At 46.2% G+C, this 21,242-nt stretch overlaps 1 protein-coding gene across 7 annotated transcripts; it reads left to right on the top strand.

Annotated features, from left to right (window-relative positions):
• The first annotated feature begins 860 nt into the window (after positions 1 to 860).
• Positions 861 to 18,835, top strand: add2 (adducin 2 (beta)). 7 transcript variants are annotated; one of them, XM_079745590.1, is made up of 16 exons: positions 862 to 1,016; positions 5,497 to 5,732; positions 6,699 to 6,840; positions 8,930 to 9,081; positions 9,486 to 9,566; positions 9,906 to 10,055; positions 10,691 to 10,834; positions 11,266 to 11,364; positions 11,897 to 12,073; positions 12,778 to 13,041; positions 14,908 to 15,021; positions 15,469 to 15,552; positions 16,145 to 16,265; positions 17,361 to 17,519; positions 18,068 to 18,101; positions 18,264 to 18,403. In XM_079745590.1, coding segments are annotated over exons 2-16 (1,893 nt in total). In that variant the 5' UTR covers positions 862 to 1,016; positions 5,497 to 5,561; the 3' UTR covers positions 18,265 to 18,403. The 7 variants fall into 7 exon arrangements, with proteins under 7 accessions (XP_079601718.1, XP_079601716.1, XP_079601715.1 ...); XM_079745592.1 differs by lacking the exon at positions 18,068 to 18,101 and having other exon boundaries at positions 861 to 1,016; positions 18,264 to 18,835; XM_079745589.1 differs by lacking the exons at positions 17,361 to 17,519; positions 18,068 to 18,101 and adding an exon at positions 3,812 to 3,889 and having other exon boundaries at positions 18,264 to 18,835.
• Positions 18,836 to 21,242: the final 2,407 nt, after the last annotated feature.

Here is a 21,242-nt window from a genome sequence, read left to right as displayed (position 1 = left end):
TATGCATTTGTGATAACATATATTCATCAACCTGTTCATTTAGGGGCATGCTGCTTTAAGGAAAGGGGTTTCCAGAAGATTGAATAATTTATTTTGCATTGTATTTTATTTTAGTTAAAAGTTTTTACGAATTTTGTTTGCCATTTTGTAAATGTATTTATTTCAGAAACTTCTTGGATGTCCCCAAAATAAAATGTGCACTGTCTTGATGACTTCTATTTTTTATTTATAATATAATCTAATGTAGGCATATATTGAAACATATTTACAATTGTAGCATCATGTGATTCAAATTCAACAATATACTGTACACTCGCTCACTCTCGAAGAGTCACTTACTCTCATATTAGATTGGGGTTTCAAACAATGTATAGGATGATATATATATATTTTGGATTAAATGTAATCTTGTAGCTTGCTGGTACAGTGTTTGACACACTATAATGTCAAACATTTGACTAAAGATTTTGGCAACGAGGCACAATTATTGATATGCTCGTCATGAATTATGCTTAATCGCATTGCATTGGCAATCAAATATATTGATTCAGTTTGGACATGATCCAGTATCAGTTTACACGTAACCCAAACTGGAACAGCAGGTGTCGCCAATTTGCAGAAAATCGTAACTAAACTATGATCTAGGCCAAGAACACGTTATTTAAATCGACGCGGAGTAAACCTATGGTTGCACCAAATTATTGCATGATAAATACCATATTTAGGATTCTGTAGAGATTGATTCACCAGTTTACTCTGAACTCCTGAGTCAGCCTTTGCGCATCTCATCTGCTCAAGCGAGAGTCGCAGGTTTTGACGGTCTGCAGGCGTGGCAGTGGGCTGGTCCATGCGCGACCATGAAAAACACCAGGCTGCATGGACTTGGCTCATGAGGCCTTGGTAATAGGGTGTACAAATAATTTTCTTAAAATATTTTGTGAGAGACCTGTTATACAAACTCAAGACGTGGGTGTGACCTGCATCCGCAGAGAATAGCTTGCCAAGGATGCACTAAGGTAAGCACATTGCCTTTTAAATATGTTTTTCTAATTAAGCGAATCCACTGCGATTAATGGGATGTTCCTGCATGGCGGCGCGTGCTGGGAGTCTATTTCCAATTTACCATCCGATGAATAACTGAATAGCTTTATAAATGGATATTTCACTTAATTCCTGGAGGAATAAGCGTATAGCCCATCCCTGTTCATTCTGATGTATACACAACAAAAAAAAGTGCAATATGCAATGCATCATGAGCATCCAGCTATGGCCTGGTTATATTGCTATGCCACCGTGCCTTGTTCAAAGTGGATTTTCGAGAACGTATATTCACATTCTAATTTAGGTCATTCAAGTACTACCTCCCGTAGCCTTTTTATTCGAATATATCTGAATAACCATTATCGGTATGAACAACCCTCTGGTCGCGTTTAAACTGCTTACAACGTAGCTTTTGGTGTATTTGCAAGGTGCCTTCTAGTGTTCGATCATGATCACGACCTCGCGTTTTATTGTTTAATGGTCGTACTTATTTAAATCGGATATATGGTCTTGTTCAAGTGCATCGTTATGCGTCGTTATTTTGGATAATGGAATATGTGTTTAGCTTCTGACGTTAAAAGAGCACTGCTGATCGTTGGCAGATTGCGGGTGGCCATTGCCAGCGCCTCCCCATACGCGGTACTGATGTTGCAGCGCTAAAGCGGTGTTGCTAGGCAGCCATGTAGACTACCATCCGAATAGATGAACGGGAGACGCTCTGGGCCTATAAAATGCTCAAAATAGACTCATAAAACAATGCACACATTTTGAGCGGCAATGTCCATACGATATTAGATTGGATTGTGTAATGGTGAAATACATGGTGTAATGGTGTTTAAATCAGTGGTGAAGGTTTCAGTTTTGTCCCACCAGCTCCACAAGGTTCAAATGTATGCATCGTTCATTTACAGCGTCGGTTGTAGCCTACTCGGGTTTGGTTTGTAAAGTAGATTGTCAGTCCATGTTATATCTGTGATCATGAATAATAGTATCTATAACTATACATTTAGATTTGACCATGTGTAATCATAAGCGCTAGTAGACTAGACTGTAAGAGAAATGGGGCTAAATTCATATATATATATATATATATATATATGAATTTAGTCGAAAATGAATTTATGTCCATTAGAGTGGGAGAGTGTTGTAGTGGGATATTGTAGCGTATTGTTATAATGTAACTTGTTGTTAAAGTGACACCATCATGGTCATGAGTGGTTGGACATGGTCTGTGTTACCATGGAGCCAAATTTCCCTCCTTTGCGGTCAATACGTACTACGTCACTTTACTACGAGTTTTTATAACTGCATACAGCATTACAATCATTTTCAATGTGTAGGCTAGGTCCTTTTTGCAAAAACAAACTTCCTCACCAACAATTCTTCAGAAATGTAGATTGTGTGTCGTTATTGCTGTCACCCTCAGACGCGTTGGGGTCTGCTGTCTGTGTGTGTGTGTGTGTGTGTGCTTGTGTGTTGAGATTGCTCCAATGTCTTCACAAAGCGTGTTTTCCACACTGATGTGCAGAGTAGAGGAGGTTCTGGATACACTCGTCATTCAGACTTTGGTAAAAAAACCTTCTGATCGCAGCTCATGAATCCTTTCAAAACAGAAATACAGGAATAGGGAATACACCTGAAAAGAGCTCGGCGCTAGACATAATCAATGTTGACTTGTTAGAAAGTGGCTGCATAATTAGCATCCACTGACTAGCCATTAGGGCCTTAGCACTAATGAAAGTGGTGCCAGAAAGGAGCGATCCTGAGTTACTTATGTAATTATACCCCTGACGTCTGTCGGCTGGATACTGAGCTCTCAGACACAGGAAATAGGGCTGAAACAGGAGTGGGTGCATTTTCTGCGATCAATAAAATCATACACAGGGGGGAATAATCGTCCTGGGTTTACATTATATTGTAATGCCTGCACCTTTAGAATATCCGGATGGAGTACAAGCAATTTGTGTGTGTGTGTGTGTGTGTGTGTGTGTGTGTGTGTGTGTCTGTCATTCCTGGAACCAATAAACAAACAAAAAACGATGAATGAGTGACTGGTGTATTCGGTTTGATATTAAGCATATCATTATTTTTTATTTGAGTATTCAATATGCTTTGGGGATTCAGAGTGGTGACTGAAATGTATACGTCTGTGTTATTACAGGCATTGCTTCTTCAGCAGAAGTCAAATTGTATGCAACTACACACGCAAGTTATAAAGTCTGTCTGAATGTTTCTGATTCAACTTGTGTACTTGTGCCATGCATGGTACAGTTTATACCTCTGTTTGGGTAACATGCCAATGAAACAGCCAACCGCTGTTTAGAACAAACTACAATGTGCAATAGTCCCCCTATAATTATTGGTCCTCTAATTAAATCTTATTTCAATCTGCCTTTTACTGATATTTTCCTGACTGCACACTATACCTTCAAAGCACATATTTACAGGCGTGTGGTATTAACAACTCCAGTCTAGGGAATACCGATGAATTAGCTTATAGCTAGCTCTGGTGCAATATATGAATTGTGCACTGTCCTTGGGATATAAATATATAAAATTAATTCAGCAGTATAATCAATTGAAAGTGTATAAATAAACCATTCATAAATGGGAGAGTTGAAACGCAAGGATTAGCCCGTTGGTCAGCATTGAAGGTTGTAATCCTAGACAGCGGGGCTGTCTGTCTCTTTAAGCTTAGCAGGAGCCCAGGGATGGGGCTGGGGCCAGGAGCCAGCAGGATGAGAGATCCTCTTTCTTCCCGGTCTCCTAGGAGAGACCAGGGACAAGGTGTTGATGATGCGGCCGGCCCGGCCAGCGGGGCCCAGGAGGAGGGATGGTGGTGGAGTGGGTGGGTTCAATAGTCAGACAATGACGGCCTCCCACCCTCCTCCACCTGTCATTATGACTCTCCCTAGAGACACACACTCTCCATCTGCTGCCTCTCTGCAGCTGGGGTCTCTCGGTCTCTCTCTCTCTGTCTGTCTTTCTAGCTCTCTCTCTTTCTCTCTGTCTGTCTTTCTCTCTTTCTACCTCCCTCTCTGTCTGTCTGGCTGTCTGGCTGTATGTCCCTCTTCTCTTTGTCCCTCTCTCGCCCTCTCTTCTCTATTCCGGTCTCCATGTCTCCCTCTTTCGCTTACTCTCTCAATTCAATGAATAACATTTACATTCAAAGTGCTTCATTGTCATATGACACATGCATTTACAACATAAAATAACATACATAATAATATAAGTATTCAGCTGTACTGCAGGTCTTCAATCAGCTGACAGAGGATGTGATACATGCGCTGAAAGAAATCGAGGCGTCTAAATTGTTTTGCTACTTCTGTGTTGTTATTAAGACAGCTTATTGGTATTCTCGCAGCTTGTGGGAAAACTTGAATTTCAACAATTAGGGCATGAAGCCATTCATGTTAAGAAGCAAACACTCACAGCATACAGAGGAGTATGCTTTGAGAGGGCAACCAGAGGGAAGCGGAGCTCATCTAAACTGCTGACTCACTGAATGTCATTGCATTCAATGGATGGTGTGGTTGGAAATCAGGAAACGATCCGGGAATCCAGCGGAGGAAGTGAACAGTAAAACGTATGCAAACACTGCATTATTAATTCACCATCATGCCGGAAACTTTACTAGAGTTTGTGTGCGTGTGCATGTGTGTGTGCATGTGTGTTTGTGTGTACAACTGAAGCCTTTTCTCCTGTAGAAACATAGAGACACACAACAATTCTGGATCTTTTTGAGGATCTTCCAACGCCATTTACAGTATATGGCATTGGAGGAACACGAGATAGATGCATACGATACGGTATGTTTGGGTGTGGTATCCATGGAAACATGTCAACGCTAGCTGGGTAGATGTGTTGATCGGAGATAGCCCGGCGGAGAGGGTGTAGAGGGTCTCACAGGGGGCTTATCAAGCCTGTACAGAGGTGCGTACACGCTCGCGTGTGCACGTTTTGGTGCTGGAGGGACAGTTCTGTTGTTTCTCTGGGAGTGGCCCAAGCTGAAGACTGTAACTGTAAGCCGCTTGCCTCGTCTCTCGTTACTGGCAGCGAAACATTAGTGAACTTCCTGTTGTTGTGTATGTTTGTTTGTCTCAATATGTGCTGCTGATAGTGCCTCTTACTGCTTAATGCTGCGTGTATGGAGTGCAGCACACTTAATGCACTGGAATGAGTGGTCAGTGATGTGGTTTTAATATTCAGACAGCTAGTGGCTCAAAATATTAACTGAAATATTACTGCTGCTGAAATGTAATTTGGTAATTTGTATATATTCTTTTAATTGTTTCAATTCTCTTTGAAATATTGTTTACAATACGTATCTGTCAAAATACTTCCAACAGATTAGTATAACAGGGCACATACTGGTTAAGTACATTTCCAGGGCAGGGCTGTTTGGTGGAGGTTTGCGGTGTGTTTCGTTAACCTGGTTCTGCTTCCTGTCCACAGCCGTCTCCCGCTGCCCCACCCATCGGTTCCAAGTCCCCGCGGAGACTCTGAGAAAGCGGTAGAGGATGAGCAAGTCCCCCACGCCCAAGGGCACTCCGGTGCAGCGCAGCCCCAGCGACGGGCTCCCCGACGGGCTCACCGATGGACTCCCCGAGGGCCTCGTGTCCCCCGGACACTCCACCCCCGGCTCAGGGCCCCAGCATAAGAAACGCATCTCCAGCCTGCTGCAGAGTCCGGTGAGAGAGAGAGAGAGAGAGAGAGAGAGAGGGAGAAGGAGAGAGAGAGACAAGGAGAGGGAGAGGGAGAGAGAGAGAGAGAGAGAGAGGGGGAGAGAGAGAGAGAGAGAGAGAGAGAGAAGGAGAGGGAGAGGGAGAGAGAGAGAGAGAGAGGGACTGAGACCTGCACTGTCAGCTATATTTAATTTCTCTGGACCATCTGATCATAGAACATTTCTCTTTCAATATTTTCTCTCTCTCTCTCTCTCTCTCTCTCTCTCTCTCTCTCTCTCACTCTCTCTTTCTCTCGTTCTCGCTCCCGCTCGTCCATTGCTCTCTTTTCCACTCAATTCCACTCACTGCTCTCCATGTTTATCCCAGATCAACAGATCTATTTTTTTAATCTTCTCTCAGTCACTAGTTGACAGCTGTGGCTGCAGACATCAATTATAAGCTAGTCCGTTCAATGTAGAAACCGTGAGGCAGCTGTAAATATAGTGTGTCCGTTTTGTATGTGTGGGAGTGAAGTGTAGCTGGCTGGGAATGCACATGAGCTGGTAGTAGGCTACCCTTCCTAAAATATATTTGTGCATTTTGTTGTGTGTGTGTGTGTGTGTTTGTTCCTGTTTGTGTGTCCGTGATTGTATCTACGTGTGTGTGTTCGTGTGTGCATATGCATGTGTGTGTGTGTGTGTGTGTGTTTATCTACATGTGTGTGTGTGTGCCCGTGCTTTCGTGTGTGTGTGTATCTACATGTGTGTGTGTGTGTGTGTGTGTGTGTGTGTATCTACGTGTGTGTGTGTGTGCACGTGCTTTTGTGTGTGTTTCTACGTGTGTGTGTGTATCTACGTGTGCGTGTGTGTGTGTGTGTTTGTGTGTGTGTGTGTGTGTGTGTGTGTGTGTGTGCGTGTGTGTGTGTGTGCATGTGTGTGTGTGTGTGTGTGTGCTTGTGTGTGTATGTGTGCGTGTGTGTGTGTGTGCGTGCAGTCCTTTCGGGAGGAGCTGGACGTGCTGATCCAGGATCATGTGAAGAAGGGAGGCAGTTCCTCCAACCTGTGGGCCCTGCGGCAGCTGGCCGACTTCATGGCCTCGCACGGATCCCCCGCCGCGCTCACCGCCTCGCCCTCAAGTAAGACCCCGTCAAACATACCTGTGTGGCCCAGTACTGGGTCAAAATAGACCTTAGCATGGTCAGTATAGACCTGTACTGGGTCGAAATAGACCTGTACTGGGTCGAAATAGAACTGTACTGGGTCGAAATAGACCTGTACTGGGTCGAAATAGACCTGTACTGGGTCGAAATAGACCTGTACTGGGTCGAAATAGAACTGTACTGGGTCGAAATAGACCTGTACTGGGTCGAAAAAGACCTTAACATGGTCAGTATAGACCTCTACATGGTCAATATAGTACTGTATATGGTCACTTTAGACCTGTATAAGGTCAATATAGACCTGTAAATGGTCACTTTAGACCTGAACATGGTCAATAATGACCTGTACATGGTCAACACAGACCTGTACATAGTCACTATAGACCTGTTAATGGTCTATATAGACCTTCACATGGTGAATACAGACCTTCACATGGACAATTTAGTATATACATTCAAAAGTAGGGCAATCAACTCAATCTGCTGCTCACTCAGTCCAGAAACCTGGAGAAAATAGCATTAATAGCAATGAACAAACTAGTTTCTAGATACTTGTCTTTAAAAAGAAAAATGTGTCTGCTATATTGACTAGAAGTATAATAAATATTATGTTCGACCACTTACAGCAAATTAACTCATAATAATAGGCTATGGAGAGAGGTACTGCTAACAGACTCATTATAATAGTAAATGAAAAATCAGCAGAGTAAGTGACTCTTGATGGTGGTTAATTTACCGGCTGGGTGATTTGTCTGGCAGGCTGCTTGCTGCTGTGTTGGACCTTATAGCTTCATGACTTTGCAGTATTGTTAAAGGACTGCAGCTGCCCGCTTCAAGTGAAACAATCATCGTCTCAATTACTTTAATACCTTTTTATTTTTGCTTTGAACACATAAGTACTTAATCACTAGTACTAATCAGTACTAAAGTACTAATTGTGTAATTGTTACAGCTTATTATGATCAATCCAGTGTGTTTTGTTTTTTAGGAAATAGAACATTTGATTGAAAAGATTTTAAGTCCTTTAAACCATTTTGGGCTCACAGTCAGAATAACACTGATAGTTTTGATAGTAATTTTGTTTCGAGTGCTTTCATTTTCGGAAAAATAAAAAAAAAAAATCCTGTGAAACCATGTCATTAAAACACTCCTACACAACAATTAATTGAACACACTGCTCTGAAGCACCCAGGGAGAGAGCACCCACGTTTTTTACTGACACAAATAAACAATACAAGCAATAATGTGTTGCTTTTATTCATGAGTTGATTCATTATTTTAGCTTGGGAAAATATGAGGCTCAGAGAAATCATAATGCCTTACACTCACTTGTTTGAACATAATGCAACTTATTTTCATAGATAATATTCGATTTTATGTGTTAACTTACCTTTTGCTCCTTTTTTTTGTTTGTACTTCTTCCATGTGTGTTTATTTTTTGGATGGTTATGCTCTAATTCTTGCTATACGTATATACGTCCCTTGCCTGGTAATCATTGTACAGAAAGACCATGTTATACTGTATATTGGATGTAGAACACTTTGACTTATTGTGTTTCATCCATCCAATCCACCCCCTATCCCTCTCTCTCTCTCTCTCTCTATCTCTCTCTCTCTATCGCTCTCTCTTACTCGCTCCCTTATCTTTTCCTCTCTTTCCCTCCCCCTCTCTCCCTATCTCACCCCTTCTCTCCTACCCCCCTCTCCCTCTCCCCCCTCTATCTCTCTCTTTCTCTCTCTCTTTCTCACCTCATCTCTCTTATTCCCCCCTTTCCCTCTCCCCCCCTTCCCTCTCTCTCTCACCCCTTCTCTCTCATTCCCCACTTTCTCTCTCTCTATCTCACCCCATCCCTCATTCCCCCCTCTCCCTCCCCCCCCCCCCCCTCTCTCTCTCTCTCTCTCTCTCTCTCTCTCTCTCTCTCTCGTTCTCATTCCTCTCTCTCTCTCTCTCTCTCTCTCTCAACCCATTCTCTCTCATTCCCCCCCCCTCTCTCTCTTTCACCCATTCTCTGTCATTCCCCCTCTCCCTCTCTCCCCCCCGTCCCTCTCTCTCCCTCGCCCTCAGACATGATGATGGTGACGCCCATCAACGACCTGCAGGGCTCTGAGACCAGCGGCCTGGTGAAGGGCGAGCGGCTGATGCGCTGCAAGCTGGCCAGCGTCCACCGGCTCTACGACCTCTTCGGCTGGGCCAGCCTCAACCAAAGCTGCCTTACCGTCAGTGAAGGCATTGTTGTTGTCATGGCTACATGAGTCATGTGGAGGCTGTTGTCCTTTACCTGTCAGCTTTACACAGGGCTGATATAGCTTGAGCTAGGCCAGCACATTAACATATGTTATGCCTCTAAACTAATATTTATAAGGAAAAGGAACTTTTGATTGGGTTTAGTATTTTGAGTATTTTCTTGAAACATGACGCAATGAGGATAGTCAAGTAGTTAATATAACACTCATAAGGACCATTCAAATTTCAATGTATTTATATATTTCTCTCTCCCTCTGTCTCTCTGTCTCTGTCACTCTCTCGCTCTGTCTCTCTCTCTCTCTCTCTCTCTCTCTCTCTCTCTGTCTCTGATGAACATGTCTCTACCACTGCTGACTGGCGGGCGTTTCTGCAATAGCTGCGTGTGAGCAAGGAGCAGGAGCACTTCCTGGTGATGCCCGAGGGCCTGGCGTACTCTGAGGTCACTTCCTCCAGCCTGGTGAGTCCTCCCACGCTCTGTTATCTGACCTTATCTAGCAGAAACAAGAGGACAATAAATAGGAATATATATATTTTTAGATTCAACTAAGTAAAGACAATTGACTGGTATACATCTAAGGTTTACATCTTGGATGCCTAATTCCAGCTAAATATATTTAAGTTTGTGATGAACCTCTTTATGGTCTAAGCTTATAACTTCCAATAGTCTTCCAATCAACTGTTTCTGAGTAGGCTGTAATCAATAGAGCACCAAAACAATGGTTAACCCAGCATCTCATTCCTCGTTAGCTAGTGAGAGTGAATGTGACCAGGGGAGGTAACCCTGTCGGCTCCCCAGGTGAAGGTGAACATTGTGGGGGAAGTGGTGGACGGCGGCAGCACCTCCATGGGAGTGGACACGGACCGCTTCGGCCTGCACTCGGCCATCTACTCGGCCCGGCCGGACGTCCGCTGCCTGCTGCACCTCCACACCCCCGCCACCGCCGCGGTGAGTCCAGCGGACGTCCTCTAGTCCAGACCTGCTCGTCCACGCTGTTTGTTCCAGCATGCATTGTGGCAGCAAAGGGCTGCTTCACAAGAGGGCTTTAAGGTTGTTGAAGGAATACTATAATGTAAAATATTATTAATACATAATAATTATAATTATATTTAATAATTTGTGTAAAAAATGTAAAAGGATCTCACAATCAAATTGTACAACTTTTTTTCTGTAATGGCACCTTCTTACTTAGTTGTTTTCTCAGAAGAGAAGTTGATATCGGTTATAATCGCTGATGAGCCTGTTTGTATCTCACACAAATCTTATATCTCGGATGTGTCATGTCTCACCTGACATTTAATATATTTAATCCACTTCGATTATTCTTTCGCTGTAAGAAGTTTCAGCCTCTATGATTCGATTGAAAAACGCAAAACACACAATATTGTGTCGCTGTTCCCGGGAAATCACACCTAAACACGTGCCTGATACCCGTCTCCTGATAACCACCATCAATACTCCACCTGGTTATCAGATCAGGTGCGAGGCATTGGCTTTTCCCCTCGCAGGAAGTAACCAACTCTCTCCCTCTTCTCATTGGTCCACGAGCCCCGTGCCTGACCGGTTGTCCCTCCCTTGTCCAGGTGTCGGCCATGAAGTGCGGGCTGCTGCCCCTCTCCCACGAGGCCCTGCTGGCGGGCGACACGGCCTACTACGACTACAACGGCCTCATGGAGGCCGAGGAGGACCGTGTAGAGCTGCAGAAGAGCCTGGGCCCCACCTGCAAGGTGAGGAGGACCCCCCCCCCCCCGGGGTCCACGCGGTTCACGGGGAGAGACGCACAGACGCGTGGCTGTCCCGTGGACTACCGCCGATACGGTGGGGCCGCAGGCCAGCCGGTGTTGGCCCCGCACAGAGGGCCCCTTTGTGTGGCGGACACTGATGGCTTCTTTGTAGTCTGTGGTCAGAATTAGGTCAGACTCGTCTTCGTCGCTGGGTATCGTGCAATTGAGTGGTCCTGGTCACGGTACGAGAACGAGATGGTTTCCAGCTGGCCAGCTGTTGTAGAGCTTTGTATCGGTTCTATAAAGTGAATGTTGACTAAACATTGTGCCATTATGACGGCCCCCTCTACATTGTAGAAGGAGAGTGTGGTCCAGTGGGCCGCAGGGGTGGGTCTACCACCCCTGGTTCTATAAGCGTATGGTGTTCTTCTCAGGTTCTGGTGTTGAGGAACCATGGCATTGTGGCGCTGGGAGAGTCTGTGGAAGAGGCCTTCTACACTATCTACCACATCCAGTCTGCCTGCCAGATCCAGGTACTACACAAGCAAGAACACATATACGCACGCACGCACGCACACACATAGAGAGACACACACACACACATCTCTGCACGACCCCACCTGCCATTCCAGGGAATAAACATACTCCTCATAAACATACTCCTTCATTCACTCATTCATATTGATTGAATGAAGCAAAGCTCTTAGTAATTGTTTTGCAATCATGTGCAATATAAAGGCAAATTGCCTTTGCCTTTATATTGCACATGATTAATTCCTCTGGCTGTAACTAGCACCTGCATCTGGAAGTGATCCTTTTAGATACCTGTCATTCATGAGAAGGTAGGGCTGAGCTTGCTATAGGATGCCTGCTGGTACACTGCGGACATTGGGGTTTGAAACCTAAACCTTCCCAATTGGGAGCCAAGCAGCCTCAACACACCACAAGCACCCCCGGTGTAGGAGTAGAGATGTGCTTCTACAGTCCCCCTCGTCACCTGGCTGTCTCTGATTGGTTCAGAGCCAGGGAGGGCGTCCAGGGTGTGACAGTAGGGTGTTTGATCAGGTGTCGGCGCTGTGTAGCGCGGGCGGCGTCCAGAACCTGATCCTGCTGGACCGGACCACCCAGAGACCCAACCCCACCGGCACCGTGGGCTGGGCCGGCTCCACCTTCGGACCCCTGACCAAGAGCCGGCTGGGGGAGCACGAGTTTGAAGCCCTCATGAGGACCATGGACAACCTGGTAGGCAACGGTTAGATCGGGTTATTTTAAAGATAGAGTTGAACGATACCCCTCATAGCCTCGGATAGAATGAGTCAGTAGCAATGCACCAGGGCCGAGAGAAAGACTGTCAAAATAATATCTATTCATAGTCCGCTGTCAAATCTATCTTTATAAATCCCTCTGTTTGTTTCAGTTTCTTGTAGGGCTGCTCGATTATCGATTATTTTATTTTGGACAATATTGAAATCACGATTATTCAAATGGTTATTTTTGAGTTTGAAAACAAGATTATTTATTCAGCATGTCTCCCAAAAACACTTAGTAACTGAGAACTTTGAAATTTTGCCTTAAAAAATACACAAAATGAAAAGAGAAAATGTTCGAATCTAAAATAATGTACAGATATGTATCCAGCTGTTCTGCACTTTCTATAAAACATTTAATAAAAAAAATATATATATCTTTAAAAAAAATAACAAAAACTCGATTATATTAGTTTTGTGATCTTTTGGCACTAAAATCAAAATTAGATGAATCGCCCAGCCCTAGTTTAAATGTCATGTTGCGCAGGAGGAAGACCTTGAACATTATTTTCACAGAGAAAAAATTATTATTTTTGGATGCTCTGTTCCCCCTGCAAGGAATCTGGGGAACAAGCCGTTCTTGCGTACATCCTCCGCCCCGCACAAAATCCTCCGCCTCCGCCTTTTTTCCGTCTCCAGGGTTACCGCACCGGCTACGCCTACCGCTTCCCCGTGCAGTCGGAGCGCACACGGACGCGCCGCGAGGTGGAGGTGCCCGCCTCGGCCATCTCCTTCAGCCACCTGGAGGAGGAAGGCGGACTGCACCACCTGGGGCTCCAGCGCCAGCAGCCCTACGCCCAGCGCCAGCAGCAAGAGCGCAGCCGCTGGCTCAACACCCCCAACACCTACCAGAAGGTCAACCAGGAGCAGGCCAGCCCGGGGCACCACCAGCGCTCCACCACCGTAAGAAAGAGACGCAGGCCGAGGGAGTGTTTGGGCTCAGTTATGGTTGCACGTCGACGCGACGCGAGGACCATGCAGACGCTTCGACGCAGTCCCAAACCTGTTTTGGCTCTGCGTCGGGTTTTGGTGAGCTGACCAATCACAGCCCTTAGTGCTGCGTCGCCTCGACACAAGGTTACAATTTTTGGGAGGCGCACGTCAGGCCCTTGCGGTGGATGCAAGGAGGGTCTGCAAGGACGTAATGGGTCCGTAAACCCCCTTGCGTTGCGTCGACGTGGAACCATGATCAGCCTTTTAGGGTTCGATAGCTGCTGAACCCAAAAGTAGAACACAGAGACAGGACTGGAGTTGGAGTAATGCAAAGGTTTATTTCGACCATACCAGGGTTGAGTCAGGGGGCAGGTAGGAGAGTGGGGAGCTTCAGGCTGGAGGGACTGAAGCAGGCAGGCTGGAGGTGTTGATCCACAGAGATATAAGCAAACAGAATAGCGACTAGTTAGGGTTAATACTGGAGCCAGGCATCGCCATGATCTGGCGATGACTGCAGGGAAACCAGGTGTATTTGAAGGGGAGCTGATGAGCTGATGCAAGCCAGGTGTGAACAGTTGAGTGTGATAGGGACAGCACAGAGACAGACAAGGGTAGTGGCAGACACAGGGGGAGAACACACAGCACAACAGTTGTGGATATGACAGAGAGAAGTCTCTCAACTATGAAACGCATGCCTGCAGACATGTTCAGCACACCACATGATAACAGCGTGATACAGCATCAAGCGGAGAGCCAGGTCCTTTGGTAGAGCCGGGGTCAGGCTGGTCATGTTTTAAAGGTTGTAGTTTTGTTTATTTGACAAACATTACAGAACATTTAGCCGAGTCTAGCTTTTTTCAATATCACATGTGAAGTGGATGATAACCCATTCATCAGGAATGAGTAACTAAATGATGAGCTGAGATCAGCATTTCTCCTCCTGATGCCCTGGATCCTGACAAAGTGCTTGCATTTATGCACCAATCCCTCAGGGGGTGAACATACAAAGGCTCTTGATGGGGGGCTACCCCCCCCCCCCCCCCACCCTCTCTTTCTATCTTGCTCTCACTTAATTTATCCTTCTCCCTCCGTTACCCTCTCTATCGCTCTCTCTCTTGCTTGATCTGTCTCTCCCCTTCTGTTTCTCCCTTTCTTTATCTCTCTCTCTTGCTCTCAATTTGTTTATCTCTTTCTCTCCCTCTATGTTGCCCTCTCTCTATCATGCTCTCTCCCCCTCTGTTCCTCGCTCTCTCGCCTCCTCTGCATTGCAGGGGAAGCCTGCCTTCTAGTCAACAATCTCTGCAGAGCCTACCCCCTGGTGGTGGATTATATAAGCTGCATGTACACATAGTCGTTCAAAGAAACTGACATCCAGGCGAGCAGAGTGAAATTGCCTCGCTGGCAACCATGCAAAGCAAAACAAAACTCTGAGCAAAAATCTCTGATATGAGATGGCAGCTAACCAAACAATCCTCAGTTACATTCCTGGTTCTAGGTTAAGAGAGAGACACTGGGTTGGGTGGAATGCTGAAGATGACGGAGGTGTTAGAGGAGGTGGTAAAGGAATGCAGCATTCCGCCCACCATCATTTTCTGTGAAAAGATCCAATCATGAAGTGATGTGTATTTGTCAGGGTTTATGAGGAGGATTGTGTCCTTCTGTTTACGAGGTGAAGGTTGCCATGCTTCTGAAAAATCTCATTTCAGGAATTCAACGTGTGGTGACAAAGCCTTTATCTCAGTGTGTCCTCCCTCAGCAGCTTGTGTTGCTATAGGGTCTTATACAGTATGGTCTTTGAAAAGCCTCTCTCTTTCTCTCTGACTCTCTCCCGCTCAGTGGCTGAAGGCAGAGGAAGTGACTCAGGCGGGCAGCACGTCCATCAAGATCGAGAGGAACCAGTTTGTGCCTCTGTTCACCAACCCCTCAGAGGTTCTGGAGACACGGAACAAGGTATGCCACAGTAAAGGGCTGATTATGGTCCCACATTCACGCAACGCAAGGGGGTTACGGACCCTCCTTGCGTCCACCGCAAGGGCCTGACGTGCGCCTCCCAAAAATTGTAACCTTCCGTCGAGGCGACGCAGCAGCAAGGGCTGTGATTGGTCCACCCACTAAAACCCGACGCAGAACCAAAACGTTCACGACTGCGTTGAAGTGTCTGAGTGGTCCTTGCGTTGCGTGACGTGGGACCATAATCAGCCCTTAAAGCTCTAAGTCTCTCTCTCTGTCTCTCTCTCTCTCTCTCACTCACTCACTCACTCACTCACTCACTCACGAAAAACGTCAATAGAAATTGAGTGATCAAACTGCCTTGTTGGACTCCCCTGTGCAAATGCTAGAAAAAAGGCCAACATGAACAGCTACATTATATCTGTGCATTTCTTTCTTTCTGTTCAGATTCGTCAGCAGAACCGTCAGGACATGAAGACAGCCGGGCCTCAGTCTCAGGTCTTGGCCAGCGTCACAGAAAACTGTCCCCCGGTTAGTGTCCATGTTTAACTTTTATTAATTGAACACAGAGCAGCATTTACGAATGGCAATCAGGTAATCGTGCCACAAGAGTTACATTTGAAATACACATTTAAAACAAGTGTGATGAGTACAATTGTTTGATAATTTAAAGGTGCTGTAGGGGCTGTAAGAGAGAGGATAGAAAAGCTTTGAAGAGAGGGCGATTCTGAAACAAAACTACCAAAAAAACTCTCTCTCCTCCATCCCCTCCCTACTTCTCTACCATTGAGAAGTGTTGCATATCACACACCTGTAATTAACAGGCAAGATGGATTCTCCAAACCAATGAGGGAAGAGATGCCCTGATTGGTCAGAAATGACCCGGGAGCAGTCTTAAATCTAAACTGGCTCAAACAGACTCAGGCCTGGTCAACTCCCAAAAGATATTCTCTTTTCGCATTTCACTGCCTAATAGCTGAGTTAATTAATTAAATTATACTCAGATAATAGCTGTCTAATCCTACCTACAGCACCTTTAAGTTTAATAAAAACCTTTATTAGTTGACAGTGTGCATCAATGTGTGTGTGTGTGTGTGTGTGTGTGTGTGTGTGCGTGCATCAGTCTCCAGAGAGCCCGGTCAAACTTCCTCCGGAGCCAGAGCCCCCGAACCCCTTCAACCAGCTGACCGACAACGAGCTGGAGGAGTACCGCAAGGAGGTGCAGAGGAAGCAGGACGTTGACGGTAGGACCCCCACTTCCTGTCTCACCGCTCCCTTTAACAAGCTTAACGAGCTTAACGAGCCATCACCAGCCGCTTCCCGAATCCAGCCCTGTGTGGCTTCACAGCCCCGAAAACCAACAGCTGGAGCTCTGCGGCCTGTGGGTCTGTAGCTGGTTCTGGTCACGCGCGTAACGGCTCGAACAGGACGGGATTTGAAACGGCTTGTCATGGCCGGTGGTGCTCAGGTAACCAAACACCAATATCACACCCGCAGGGGCGGCACCGTCTTCGGTGTAGCAGCCTGTGTTTGCTGCCGGGTGGACCCTAGTGCTTGGTTTCTCTTCAAGCCAGATGGCCACCACTAGCAGCTACAGAATCCACGTAGCTGAACAACGAGGCGCTTCTCCCTTAACCGCTGACCTAACACAAAGCAGTAGCCATGCTTTGTATTAGCTGTGTGCCTGATTATATATTTCAATTGTAAAAAACTAACATCTCTATAGGACGGCCGCTAGCTTTCAAACTGCCCCTCTACAAAACTTCCTTCCTAATGGTGGTCAGCGGGTCCTAAACACGGTGTGCTGTGGTGATTCTTGTTCACCTCCCTCTCTGTCTGCCGGACCAATCCCTATTATTCACCTCAGTCCTCCTATATATGTGTTTACTTCCTCTGTGAGTGTATCCGTCTGTTTCTGTATTTGCACACGTCTCTGTGTGTACTTGGTGTATATTTAAACATCATGTACACGTACACACTTTGTGCGCAAATACATTTGTGTGTCTGTGGGCACTTGGGTCTGATCTTGTTTGTGGGGCGTGTGTGTTTAATCCTGTGACTTCGTCTTTTACGTCTTTCTGTGTCTAAATATATGTTTGTTTGTGTCTGTGTCTGTGATTGCTTGTGTCTGTTTGTGTGTTTCTTCATGTACGTGTCTGGGCGTTTGTGACTGTGTGCCTTCATGTGTGTGTGTGTTTATGTGTGTGTGTGTGTGTTTATGTGTGTGTGTGTGTGTGTCTTCATGTGCGTGTTTGTGTGTGTCTCCATGTTTGTGTGTGTGTGTGTGTGTGTCTGTTTGTGTATGTATGTGTGTGTGTCGGTTCATGTTGGTGTGTCAGGGGAGGAGGAGGAGGAGGAGGAGGAGGAAGAGGAGCAGGTGGGTGACAAGGGGTCCTCTCCTGCCACCTCCCCCACTAAGGCCTCCTCCACTAAGGCCTCCCCCACTAAGGGCTCTCCCACCAGAGTTCCCGTGCCCAACGACCTCCCTCTGCTCCAAGGTGAGGCTGGGCGTTGAGCCTCCTGCCTGCCTCGCTCCCAGCTTACAGCCCCCTCTCCCCTCTCCGCATACCGGCCCTGCAGTTTGACCAGCCGGCCTGCTTCCTAAGGCCTGTCCTTTGGCATCATGGGCTGGTGCCTGTGCCTTCAGTACCGCTTTGATACGTCCTCATGCATTTTCTGCTCTTTGGCAGCCCTGTTACTCTGTGACAACATGTTAAGGATTTTGATTACTTCTATATTTTTGTTTTATTTGATGATAATAACAAAACTTGAAAAATACAGAGTGTGTTAGAGGGAAAACCCCTCTTGTGTCAAACACATCCAATTCTAAGTATCCTGACATGTATCCCAAGAGCATGGTGTGACATGGAGTAACAAAGGCTGCCGAGGTGTTATCGTGGGCCAATTTGATAAGCCCTTGTCATTTTTCAAGCATGTTTGTAGTGACATCCACCTGTCTCCACTCCCACCCTGTGTACTTGTCTGTATGTCCGTCTGTCTGTCCCTGTGTGTCTCTTTCTCTGTCTGTCCTCTCGCCCTTTTATAGGGCACTCCTCTGGTGCTAAGGTTTTGTCTTACTAGTAAGTACCGAGAAAAACATCAACAAACATCCATCTTCTCATTCTGCAAGCATGTCTGGCACATCAACAATGACCCAGCCTCCAGCTCCGCCCCCCCCAACCTGGCTCCACCCAATCGCATTAAAGCCGTGGCTTCTCTGTATTCTGACCCCCACCCCTCAGAAGACACAGAGACGGCGGTGGTGGCGCCGGCCGTGGTAGTGGAAAACGGAGGCGAGGAGGAGAAGCAGACGATAGAGGAGCTGGAAAAGGGCATGAAGGGCCTCTCCACCGATGAGACCACCACCACGGCTCCTTCCTCCGACCCCGCCGCCGTGCCGCCGCCCGCCGCCAAGCCACTAGGGGGCACCCCGGAGGGCTCGCCCTGCAAGAGCCCGTCCAAGAAGAAGAAGAAGTTCAAGGCGCCGTCGTTCCTGAAGAAGAGCAAGAAGCAGAAGGAGAAGGAGAAGGTGGAGGCCTGAGGCGGCTGGCCTCCTCGCCGCACTACAGGCCTCCTCCCGGATCAGAGGGTGGAGGCCTGTCACGGCTCGGCTCCTTGCCGCACTACAGGCCTCCACCCCCCGGATCAGAGGGTGGAGGTCTGTCGGGGCTTGCCTCCTCGTCGCACGACAGGCCTCCACCCCCCGGATCAGAGGGTGGAGGTCTGTCGGGGCTTGCCTCCTCGCCGCACGACAGGCCTCCACCCTGATCAGAGGGGGGAGAGTTTTCCGCCGTGTGTCTTCATCTGCCTGTGGTAGCCTATCAGTGGGGGGGGGGGGGGGGGGGGGGGGGGGGGGGGGGTCATCATTACAGATAGTTCACACACCATTGGATCAGTTGTGCTGAATCACTTGGGGGGGGGGATGTACGAATAGTTCCACTACTTAACTGTGATCGCCTTGACATTTCTGCTACTCATGTGGTGCTGCCTCCATACACCCACCCATACACCCTCCCACCCCTGATATGTTTCCTCTTAGCGGGTTGAGATAAACGAGGATGATTCTTTTAAATGCCTCACCGAGTTTTAATTTCGTTATTTATTTATGTATTTATTATTTCCCTGTGGCAAACACAGTGAACACCTTTATCCCCCGCCCACTGGCACAGCAACAGAACGAGTAAAGTCACTAAGGCCTATATTCCCTTCAGCCCCGGTAGGTGTGCGGTTGCGCCTTCGCCGTGGCCCACTCTCCCGATCCCTTTGGGTTCCTGTCCTCTCAAAGGTCCTTGCTGTCTGCAGCTCAGCCTTCTTGTTTTCCCCTTTTGTTTTTTAACACCAAACCCTGTGACTAACCTTTTGCTTTCCTGCACCTCTACAACACATCCCCAATGCATCGTGCATCCACGTACATGTATAGACTAAATGCACTTGACTTGACTTACGTGTGTATATATTCACTCTGGTATGTTGCATTTACATATCACCATAGGCGTCCCCTGGCCGTGATATTACCCTTATGAGATACGTGTTGAGTCGTGTCATGTGCGCATGGTGCAGTACAACTGGAAATACACAGACACGGCTTCTCACCAGGGAGTTTTCTAGGTACATGAGCCTACCCAAAGCTACATACAGCAGGACAGACTAACACAGATAAGCCACAAGCGCCCATCAAAAGACCGGTCTCTCACCAAGATAACGACAGAGCCGTCCACGCAGTTTGACGCCCACTAATGGACCGTACTTAACATTCCACTTTGTCATGTTTTTTTTTTCAATGAACGTGTACAAAATACCTCGCAAGAGCTGTAATGATTTTTCTTTTTTTAATCACGTGGCCGTCTTTGAAGATGCTGATGTGCGATGTTTGTTCCTGGCATTATTTACTCCATATTAAAATGAATACGTGTGTGTTGCAACGTTAACATTTACCAACCATTAAAGATCAAGTCAAATTTCACCTTGTGTTCCTTTTTGTGTTCGAATATCCTTCCTATATCTTCTGTCAGGTCAATATTTGTTATGTTTACAGTTTGAATAATATAGTTGCGTCATGCAATGAAGAAGGGTTTCTACTGATTATAGTTAGCATGGGGAGGCCGAACAGAAATATGCTGTGATATTGTAAGTAGAAATAGCGTGTGATACTGTAGAGAATTTTTTTAGATACATTAAGTAGAAATATGTTGTTATAGAGTAGCTATATTTTCTGATTAAGGAAGAAATGTTGTGATACAGAAGGTAGAAATATTTTGTGATAAAGTTAGAAATGTTGTGATACAGGTAGAAATAATTTGTCATACTGTAGATGGAAATATGTTGAGATACAGGAGGTAGAAAAGCTTTGTAATACAGTAGTTAGAAATATGTTGAGATACAGTAGGTAGAAATATGCACATTCAATGTTAGTACAGTAAATATGCACACTCAAGAAGTATAAAATATTGATAAAAAGGATAGAAGGATAAAATAAATGGGACTGCTTTACATATTTCTAGAATAAGCTCACTAACAAAATTAACTGAAATGTAGGACCCGACCCTCTACGTTCGCACTGATCACAGACACGGTAGGAAGTTAACGTCATCATTCCAAAGGGCTGGACCGAAATTATATTTGCCATTCATTATTGTAATAACCCTGTTGTTCCACAAGGTGGAGCCATGAGGAGAGAAGCTATGTGAGGACATCATTTTGCAATTTTTAAGTATTTAAGAAGGTATGTTGAGAACAATGACCTTATTGGTCTATGGCTTTGGTGTAAGATACTTTTTCAGGTCACAGAGCACAACTTGTATGAATGTCAAGCAGGAAATGTGCATTTTCTTGTCTGTGAAAGGTTAAAGAATATGTCCATTTAGATGAAGGGCCTTTTTCAGCCCGGCGGTTTCAGGCTCGTGCCGCCCCCCTGCGCAGAAGTCTAGACGGGGGGGCTGGGCAAGGAGTCCTGTCCTGAATAAATAAATAAAAATAATGATTGAACACCGGTCCCCGCGGCCCAAAAGTCAGACCGGCCCACCATTGGAATTGTCCCGGCCCTCCCGATTAGCCACTCCAGGCCTGGTCAGATGTATGGGTCAGAATGAATCCTGTACATCTTGCGTTGCTTAGATCATTATGGAGTAAATAGCGATTAAAAGGCTGTAGGCCTAGACTAGAATGTATATTGAATCATAATAATATATATGTGCAGGATTAACCATTCCAACAGACAGGTG

Source organism: Pollachius pollachius (genome assembly GCF_949987615.1).
Source record: "Pollachius pollachius genome assembly, chromosome: 1".
NCBI classification, from domain to species: Eukaryota; Metazoa; Chordata; class Actinopteri; order Gadiformes; family Gadidae; genus Pollachius; species Pollachius pollachius.
The sequence above is the reverse complement of the archived record's forward strand: the minus strand, read 5'-3'. Positions and strand labels throughout refer to the sequence as shown.

Excerpts from the sequence above, each read along its gene's own strand:
- add2 (XM_079745592.1), top strand. The coding sequence starts at position 5,562 with ATGAGCAAGTCCCCCACGCCCAAGGGCACTCCGGTGCAGCGCAGCCCC. Across the intron at positions 6,841-8,929 it reads GCTCACCGCCTCGCCCTCAA|ACATGATGATGGTGACGCCC; the intron begins GTAAGACCCCGT and ends CCTCGCCCTCAG. Across the intron at positions 9,567-9,905 it reads AGGTCACTTCCTCCAGCCTG|GTGAAGGTGAACATTGTGGG; the intron begins GTGAGTCCTCCC and ends TCGGCTCCCCAG.